The sequence below is a fragment of the Monopterus albus genome, unplaced genomic scaffold (assembly GCF_001952655.1).
Source record: "Monopterus albus unplaced genomic scaffold, M_albus_1.0 scaffold92.1, whole genome shotgun sequence".
NCBI classification, from domain to species: Eukaryota; Metazoa; Chordata; class Actinopteri; order Synbranchiformes; family Synbranchidae; genus Monopterus; species Monopterus albus.
Genome location: NW_018127972.1, coordinates 2,016,074 through 2,026,271, shown reverse-complemented (window position 1 = coordinate 2,026,271; position 10,198 = coordinate 2,016,074). Strand labels below are relative to the sequence as shown.

The 10,198-nt window shown below is 42.1% G+C and overlaps 1 protein-coding gene across 14 annotated transcripts in view; it reads right to left on the bottom strand.

Annotated features, from left to right (window-relative positions):
• Positions 1-319: 319 nt before the first annotated feature.
• The window catches only part of rbfox1 (RNA binding fox-1 homolog 1), a 315,653-nt gene continuing 305,774 nt past the window's right edge, over positions 320-10,198 (bottom strand). For 8 of the 14 annotated variants that reach the window (XM_020608189.1, XM_020608190.1, XM_020608180.1 and 5 more), the window contains one exon: positions 320-5,020. In XM_020608189.1, coding sequence (XP_020463845.1) covers positions 4,898-5,020 — 123 coding nt within the window. In that variant the 3' untranslated portion in view covers positions 320-4,897. Of the gene's footprint in view, positions 5,021-5,232; positions 5,339-7,260; positions 7,393-8,690; positions 9,097-10,198 lie in introns of those variants that run through there. The other 6 variants (XM_020608182.1, XM_020608183.1, XR_002275544.1 and 3 more) reach the window with 5 other exon arrangements.

Sequence of the window (10,198 nt, the reverse complement as noted above, 5' to 3'; positions counted from 1 at the left end):
ATATAGCACCAGAAGAATGTTAGCTGGATTTAAGACAATCATTTGCCATTGTTTTTCATTTTTCGTTCATTAATAGTGACAAGCATTTCATTTTGTCTCTGGCAGGGGTGGCACCAGTATGGCCAATCAGGACCACCCTTGGCTCCACTTTTCATGGTATTTCTTTACATAAAAAAAAAAAAGGCAGAATAACGCACAGAGCAACTCATACTCAGCCAAGCAGATACAGTAGAGCCATGATATTTGAAATCAGACTAGCTTGCTAACCTTTGCTCAAAATCTTTAGAAAAAGGAAACTGAGAACTACAACTTGAGAAAACAAAACTTTATTGATGAATATTGATTAGTGGAAGAACCATAGTACATGCACACACAATGGGTAGGAAGCCTTGTTTTGAACCACAATACCTACTGGAAGCAGAGCTTGTATAAAGTAGTTGCAGAGGCAGACATTCAGTATAATGAGGACTACAAGCCCTCCAGTCTTTGACAGTTGAACCACCTCAGCCAAATGACTCTGAGGCTCTTACTGCTGCCTTTTTTTTAATAATATGATGCATCTGAGAGTTTTTCTTATTTAACTCGTTATAAATATAAAACTGAGATATGTAATGACACCAATAATTTGGAATAGTTGTAAACATAATGTAGCACAAGAAGTGGCCATTAGGCTGGCTTGCAATGCAGCCATAGCCGAGCTCCTGTTGCCCTTGTAGCGCTTTTCAAATACACTACAGATTTAATCCATTAACTTCTATTTACATCATAGATTAACCTTTTCACAAATGATTTATTTCTCATATTTATTTAATACTGTAATATTCAAACAGTTAATTTTCAAAGAGTAAAGTTTAAAGTTTCAAGAGTTCTAAAAAATAACAAAGGAGTGGTGACAGGAAAGAGAAAGAATCAGAAATAAAAGTAAAACAAAACAAAACAAAAACAACTACAGCACTGATATGTCTCAGGTTTATGTGAAAATTACAATGTGCAAAATGGTACAGTTGACAAAAAATGAATTCGTCCAATTACATTCTGAGTACATTATTTGTAAGGATTTAATAAAATTCAGAGTATGATTTGATAGAAAATGAGATGGCTCACCCTAACAACTGATCTTCTCATCTAAATCTAAAACATTATACCATTGTGTATTTCATATAAGAGAACATCTTCACTACACAGTTCAAATATAATATACATCGTTGGATTATTATACCCCCTTTAAATTTTAAACAATGAACAAAGAAACAGAACAAGGCAAAACTAAATAGAAAAAAATAGACACAGTGGGACTGGCCACTTAAATATATAATCTCTCATGTAATATTAAATTATACCACTGACTATATTGGAAGTTTATATAAAAACATTTACATGTAGATGGCCAACACTGCTCAGTATGGAAGAGCATTAGTATCAGAAATCTTCAGGTCTTCAAATTCTAAGTCAGAATTCAATGAATCCTGACTTCTATCTCCAAATTCTGAATTTAGTCTTTTTTCCACCTGGACCTAATAGTTTTTAATATCTCAACATGTGAAGTAGAAAATTAAATGGTTGAAGTTCTGTTTCCATGGCAATTCCTTTTTTTTTTAAATGTCATAATTAATGTCTATGTATCATAGACATAAACACAGCAGATATGTCCACCAGAACCTTTGGCTTGAGGTGATATAAGATATTACCATATTAAGTCAATAAATCAACAGCCTTAATGACATGCTGACACCACTTTCTCCCTAAAAAGAGAACTGAACTACACTTCTGAGAGCAACTGAGAAACATCTTGTTATAACAATAAAGAATCTTGTTACAAAAATGCATTGCATTTACTATAAAGAAAAAGAACTGCAGACCTCATCCTACGATATATATTTACTAATTACAAACTATTTATTGTATAATTATGAGTACTTATTAGCCCGCCTAATCAATGTAGCCATAAGAACTGATGTTGTACAGTAGATTGTTGTTGTAATCTGATCAGTTAATATGGGGACATGCACTAAGCAGCTAAAGAGATGTGTGTCTATCACCATGAGCTTATACATATTACATAAGGTCAACATTAAGCAATCAGTCCAAACATTCCTAGTGACTGGCTTCATTGGAGTGCTGTAGAACTAGCTTGGGTGCAAGTGTTTCCTGCTGGTAGTTGTAGAATGCAAAAACTGCAAAAGAAAGAGCCTAAAGGTATGTGTGTGTAAGTTTAAACATATTTGAAAGATGGAATGCAGTTATCATTAATATTATAGCAACTTAGGCAGCATGGTGGTGGAGTGGATACCACTGTCACCTTCTGGCCAGAGTGGCCTTTCTGTGTGGAGTTTAAATGTTCTCCCCACGATGACATGGGTTTTCTCCAGGTACTCTGGCTTCCTCCTTCAGTCCAAAGACATGCAGGTTAGGTTAACTGGCGACTTAAACTGCCCATAGGTGTTTGAATAGTTGTCTGTCTCAAACACTACGTTCATGTTACAAGCCTTAATGTGCAATTTCGATCTTTTTGTCAAAGTGGACCCTCAAATATCCCCCAACAAGAGGTAATATTTTTGCCAAGATGAGTTTGGCCTAGCTCCTATATCAATGGGACAAAGCGGAATAGGGGGCTGGAGGTCTGTTTGTGTGTGTGTGTGTGTGTGTGTGTGTGAGAGAGAGAGAGAGCTACAGAGTGTATGAGGAGCGTCAGTGAGAACAAAGTGAATCAGAGAATTTAAACTTTATTTTGTCACTATTTCACTGTGGTTATGTCATAAAGCAAGAATAAACACAGCAACACCTCTGCTCAACCCTGTGGGAAGGAAGACACCCATCTGTTTGTTCTGAGTTGAGATGCACCTTGTGTGTGTGTGTGTGTGTGTTGCCTTGCCCTCAAACAGACAAACACAGGAGCAGTAGTTTGCTGGCATTTTTAAGTTCAATGTAAAAGGGCTTACATTTAAAAAGCCTTGAAGTGGGGTCATAATGCTGGCAGTGCTGTGATCTCTGTGTAAAAGGGGCTTAATTGACACATATCCAACTCTGATTTGAACACAGCTGAGCTCCTATACTGTCACCGTGAGTAGATTCAACTGAATGTGAGCTGCTTGAGTGCAAGAATAAAAACCAATAAAGTCATTTGTATGACAATCAAATCACACAGTTTCTTTCCAGACTGCTTCGTTACAACATGTTCCTTACACCTCGGCTTGATCAGAAGCTTTTCCATAAATGTCCAATAATTGTGAAATGTCCTCATCTCTTCACTGACCCCCATCTTTGTTGCTGCTATCCTTGATGTTTATTTTTGTGTGAGGGGTCAACACTTAGTGATGACAGCTGGCAATATGCGCATGTGCGTGAGAAATTGTTAAAACCACATGAATTCCAATCTGACATTGTATGGTCAGGGATCATTTATGGATCAGATCTAGGAGCAAAGTGGCCCAGGTCTGATCTGAAAAAGTCAAATTAAGCTTGTTCATATATTTGTGAACAGATCAGATCTGAGTCATTTGGTGGGAAAATAAAAAATCAGATTTGAGTCACTTCAGCATAAAGTCTGAACGTAGCGTATATTTCAGGTCTGTGATAGATCAGTGACCCTGTCTCTCATAAGGGATCAGCTCCAGCCCCCTCACAGCCCTCTACAGGATAAGTGGCACAGCTAATGGCCCTTAAGTTGAGGGGGAAAAACTGAATAGATGAAATCAATGTGGCTGACAAGGGCTGCTAGTCAACATGTGTTGTCTAAACATGACAAGAAAAAGGCTGGTTTTAGTCTCATATATACATAACAAAAGTTTGCATCCAAATATGAATGAAGTTCATTTAGTAAGGCCATATTTTCGGCCCTCTCTTCACAGGCTAAACAGCATGCACAGAGTGCCAACCTGATTTGGCCCCAAAAACCAGTTGATGTTGATGTTAAATGTTTGGTGAACAATCATTATGTTTGAAGCAAACATAAAAATTAGAAATCATGAGAGAGACAGTCAGTATCTTTTTTTGTAAAAAAAAAAAGTAATTGTATAATGTTATTAAAGACAACAAAACCTTGGTGGAGTGAAAATTGACTACAATACATACAATTTTTCATTACTATGCAGACTACATAGGATTTTGTATTGGGAAATGATTATAATTATGAGCATGTGATAGTTAAGTTGCAGGTAAACAGTTTGCTCTGAACGTACTGTAAGATAAAAGAAAAAGTTTCTAGTCTCATTGCTGCTCCGAGCTTCTTATATCTTGTCCTCATAATTTCACAGATGTTTGTGTCAAGGATTCTTTATGTCCTCTCAAACCAAAGGAAAAGAAAATCTATCATTGCTAAACTGACTGAGGAAATGCTAAAAGAAGCTGAGAGAAGTAAAACAACAGCACTTGACTGGCATAGTCACTTTACCACTCTTACAAAACATAAAAACCCCAAAGTGTGACTGTGACTTATCTTACAAGGTTGGACTTCTATACAAAGCCTAAGAATGTGAGTCTGATAAATATTTCCTCTGTGTCCTTACTTTATTCTAGCAGCTCTCTGTTAGTACCATGGAAAAATTCTACAGTGGATAATCTATGTTTAAATCTTTAGAAATTAAAAACCCACAATATCAAAATACACAGCACAAAATATTTGAGGTATAAGATGAAAAATATCAGCTGTCATTTTATTATTTTACCTTATTTCATTTATTTATTTTTGTACTTCTCTCTTAGGAGATGCTGAAATGATGCACACACTGCATGTATTGTAATACCCAGGCCCTGGTAATGTCTCTCTCCTGATAATTCGTTCTCTTGTGGTTTTCATTCGCTCACACAGTCTTTCTCATAAACACACACACACACACACACACACACACACTCTTTATTTTTGTCCTGTTGGAAGTTTGCGTATAGGTTGGAGGTGCTGCTAATAGGGTGCGAAGCGGCTGTAGCCTCCCCGGTATATACTGGCCTGAAGGGAGGACAGCACCAGCCCCACGTCATCGGCGTGGCTCCGAGTTTTGGCATCTGTCAGCGGGGTGAATGCGTTCTGAAATACACACATACATGCACAGACAAACACAAGAACACATGCACACAAAGAATCATGTATACCCACAAAAATGCAAACACACACATTCATACAAACATCAAGGTACACATATGCAAAGTCATGAACACACACACACACACACACACACACACTCATTAGCACTCTTTAGTCCTGCACAAACTACCACTAGAGTTTCAACATTACATTACCGTTATTCCAGTGCAAACCCATGGGGGATGAAAAGACCCATGACCGGAGCAACCATCATGCAGCAAGCACAGCGAGACGCTTCATGCCAGGGGTACATGCCAACAGCTATGTGAAAAATATCCAGTCAATTCAACTATGAACAAGTGGAGGAAAAGATGAGTTCAATCAAGACAAAAGGTGATTCAGAGCAGAATGTAAACCAGAGAAGACTGAATGTTAAGAACAGATCATGCCGGGGTCCACTGGATGGAGGTGAGAGAGATTTTTGAGACAGTTGCAGCAACAATCATTTCAGATGCTTTAGGAAATGTTTCTGTAAAATTTATACTTAAAGATAACATTGAAACCATTTCATCTCTCTGTGTGTGTGTGTGTGTGTGTGTGGATGAAATTACACTGATCAGCCTTTTGTGTAAAATACAGACACTTTGAAGTGATTCAGTAGTCTTTCTTCCTTCTCTGAGCAAAGCAAGGCCACCAGAAGCACTGCTATAGACCTACAGAATATATGTTTGCTTGCCTGTCAAATATTGATATTCTGTGTTTGGAGACAGAAAAACTATTAACAGTTTGCCTGTATCACTGTTTGGAAGACAAACTCAACATTTTCCATGCTACTGTATGTTTGTGTCCCTTGTCCTCAGGGCTTATGTTGTCTTTTGTCTCAGTCGGCCCAAAGGTCTCTGACAGCATACATCATAGCAAAGTTCTTTAAATGTATTTTTACCTTTAAAATGGGCCTGATAATGCAGTCGGGGTTGTTAACATAATAATTATGGAAGGTGGGACTCTTTGATGCAGGTGATCTGCAAACAATTTGCTGATTAATTACAATACATAGTAGCTGAGCTCGTACTTCCGTTCAGTACAGAAGGCATATGCAACTACCTAGAAAGTTTCAACAATCTTTCCCTCCCCTACTCACTTCACTCACTTACTCCCTGCAGCTGCAGCACCACAAGGGTTTAATCATCAAAATGACTAATTATTTCATTACCAGGGAGTGTGGTGGCTTCCAACAAATTAGAAATATAACAACTAACATGGGCTGGGCTGCCAAGGCATGAAGACATTCATCACCTATCACAGGTGGAATTAATGCGGCACTTGGACTGTTAGCAGCACAGACAAATTCAATTAGGTTTAAGTGAAGAGATATCAGTGCTGCAGAAAAGCTCATGCACAACAACTGAAGAAGAGAAAGGGGTGGAGGATAGAAACCTTATGGAGTTGAAACAAGAATGTGCAGAGATTGTGGAGCGCAGATGGAGAAAATACATATATAGCTACCAATGTTATTGTTTCTAGTGTATGAACCCATATATTAATATCTATTAATGGTTAAAGACTATTCATTGAAAAACATGTATATGTAGGCTATATTTTTCATGGTTATAGCTTAAGTCTTCTCTGCCTTTGTCAAGGACACCTAAATCGCCAGGAAATATTAAATTATTTCATCTCTAATTCTGATTCATACCACACTTTGTGAGATATATTTTAAAGAGCTTTAACCTCTAGAGTCCCTGCGTCCTCATATGAGGACCGCACAGCTTGGGTTTCCAAAGCTCAGGACTCTAGAGGTTAAAAATGGCTATCAAAATGAGTGATGGCCATTATGGATCGTACTTTCTTGCACAATAAAGATGTATTTGGCTGTACTCTGTTTTAAAGACTGCCAAGGTGTTAAAGGGTAGGTCTGGATTTGTTCATTTCCATAAATGCTAGCATGTTGTTACGGTGAGCTGTGTGTAAGTTGTTTAGGACCCAGTAAATATGCAGATTCGAACCCAGGCTAGACAAGAAAAACGTATTTAATGCTCCACGAAAACAAACAAAACAGAGCCGGTCTCGTCCGCTGATCTTGGGGCAGCTGGGCACACTGAGTTGACTGGACTACTGTCTCCCGGGGTGAATGAGAGGTGTTGCTCGCTAAATAAGAATAGAGAGAGAGTTTAAGAACAAGCAGCAGGTATGGTATAGATTGTTTCTGGTAGTCACTCTGGTAACCTGAACAGCTGAGTGCGCCGCAGGCCCAGGGAGTAGTCCAGGGAGGGGGAGACTGGTGCCAGAGATCTCGGGTTCGGTGTGTGGGTGCCCTGATCAGCTGAGTGGTGCGACATAAGATGGTGGCGCTGTCCCAGGATTGCCTTGGAGCTCTGAGAGGAGGAGCAATTCACAAAAAGCAGTCCAAAAACCAGGTTTTACACTTTAAACGTGAGAAGGGCACAAAAACCGATACAACAAAACAATGCGCAATAACAGTTCACAATGTTGCGAAAGGAGCGCAGATCAAACAAGTGCTAACTTAATGGCTAGTAACTCCCTGTTCCCTACATCATAATGCTGTTCTGCAGGGGACAGCCTATGGGAGAAGAAGGCGCAGGGATGGACAACGTTGTCTGCTTCTGATTGTTGACTGAGTATTGCTCCCACCCCGGTGTCAGAGGCGTCCACCTCTACGATGAACTGACGGGAAGGGTCTGGCTGTATGAGAATGGGTGCAGATGTAAACTTGTCCTTGAGGGTTTGGAAAGCCTGGGCTGCTTTAGTAGTCCACTGAAACTTGAGGTTGATGAATGTCAGTTTGGTGAGTGGTGCTGCGATTGAACTATAGTTTCTAATAAACCTGCGATAAAAGTTGGCAAACCCCAAGAAGCGCTGTACCTCCTTTCCAGTGCCCGGTACTGGCCAGTCTGTAACAGCCCGGATCTTCTCCGGGTCTGCTTTTATCTTTCCCTGATCTACAATAAACCCCAGGAAACTCACTGTGCCCGCATGGAACTCACACTTCTCGGCTTTGACAGCCAGCCAGTTTTCTAATAGGCATTGAAGGACTAGGCGGACATGTCGTGTGTGTTCTTTGACCGACGTGGAAAAAAATTAAGATGTCATCTAAGTATACAAATACAAAGCGGTCCAGAAAATCACGTAGGATATCGTTTACCAGATTTTGACAGATGGCAGGAGTGTTAGTTAACCCGAACAGCATGACCAAATATTCAAAGTGCCCGAGTGGAGTTTTGAATGCCATCTTTCACTCGTCCCCTTCCCTTATTCTGACCAGATGGTAGGCATTACGGAGATTGAGCTTTGTGAATATGGTAGCCCCCTGGAGGGCGTCAAATGCCGAGTTCAGAAGCGGTAGCGGGTATTTGTTTTTTACAGTGATCGCATTGAGACCCCGGAAATCAATACATGGCCGCAAGGACCTGTCCTTCTTACCCACAAAAAAAAATCTCGCCCCTAGGGGGGATGAAGAAGGCCAAATGAGTCCTGACTGCAGTGATTGAGCGATGTTTTGCTCCATAGCTTCTCTTTCTGATTTAGATAGGCTGTAAAGGCGGCTAGAGAGTAACGGGGCCCCAGGAAGGAGTTCTATGGAGCAGTCATAGGGACGGTGAGGGGGCAGGGAAACTGCCCGGTTCCATGCGAAATACTTCCCTTAAATCGTGATAGATAGGCGGGACCTCGAGAGAGGTCTACGGGATCCGGGACAGGTGCGAAACAGGCGGGTCTGGAGGGGGGAACCGCCGAAAGGAGGCAATTGGCTGCACAATGCGAGCTCCATGCTGACACAGTTCCAGTAGCCCAGTCAATATGCGGGTTGTGTCGTATGAGCCAGGTATACCCTAGCACTAAGGGGGACTGTGGTGCATCTATGATATGGAACTGGATGTGTTCATGGTGGTTACCTGAAATGGTCAATGAAACCGGGCGGGTGCGCTGAGTGATCCTAGCCATGAACCGGCCATCAAGTGCGTTGGCGATAACGAGTTTGGCTAGTGGTTCCACAGTGAGACCCAGCTGCCCCACGAGTTCTCTGTCGATGAAGCTGTCGTCCGCTCCTGAGTCCACCAAGGCTGTGAGAGAAAGGGAATCAGAATCGACACGTAGCACAGCCGGCAGGAGGAGACACGTGGGGGTGGTATCAGGGTTAAGGCAGTGGGCCACGAGTTGCCCTGATGTCACTGGTGGCCATGCTCTTTTGGCCGCGCAGGGCAAAGGGTGAGACGATGTCCCGATTGGCCGCAGTAGAAACACAAATTGGCTTCAAAACGTCTGGTTCTCTCCTGAGCAGAAAGCGGACCGCGACTGAGCTGCATGGGTTGCTGTCTGGGTGGTGATTGGTTGCTAGAGGACGGATGCTCGGGGATGCGTAACGGTCGTTCACCGGTAGTAAGGCACCGCGGGAGCGCCCGTGAGACGTTTCCCTATTCCCTACGCCGTTCTCATAGCTTATTGTCTAGGCGTATGGCCAACGCGACTAGTGCGTCAAAGCTGGGCTGTTCGTCTCGGGTGGCTAGCTCGTCTTTGACACTCTCATTCAGCCCGTTCAAAAAGACGCTACTGAAGGCGGCGTAATTCCACCCTGTGTCAGCAGCCAGAATTAGGAAGTCAATGGCGTATTCCGCTACACTCTGTGACCCTTTCCGCAGTGCAAGCAGCCACTTCTCAGTGGTGCCCGTATGATCAGGGTGATCAAAAACAGCACGTAACTCCTCCTGAAACTGAACGGAGCTCAGGGCTCCGTTACGAGACAGCCGCGCCTCCGCCCATGCTAAAGCCTTACCCCGTAAGAGATTTAGAACGTACGCTCGTTTAGCTGAGTCATAAGTAAATCGTCTTTGCTCAAACACCATGCCGCACTGGATCAAAAACCCCCTGCACTTGTGTAGATCCCCAGCGAAAGGCTCGGGATCGGGGATGCGATTCTCACAAGGCGAGCCTTGGCTGGCGTCAGAGGTAAAACGGGCTACGTGGTCCGTGAGTCGGTAAACCTGCTGAGTCGTGGTGTGAGCTTGCTCCAACCCCACTCGTTGGCATTGTTCCAATTGCTCAATCCGTGCCAAGAGTGCATTAATATCACGGGCCGTAGCGCCCGGGTCCGAAGCTGCTGGGTCCATAGTGGCCAGATTATACTGTTACGTTAAGCTGTGTGTGAGTTGTTTAGGACCCAGTAAA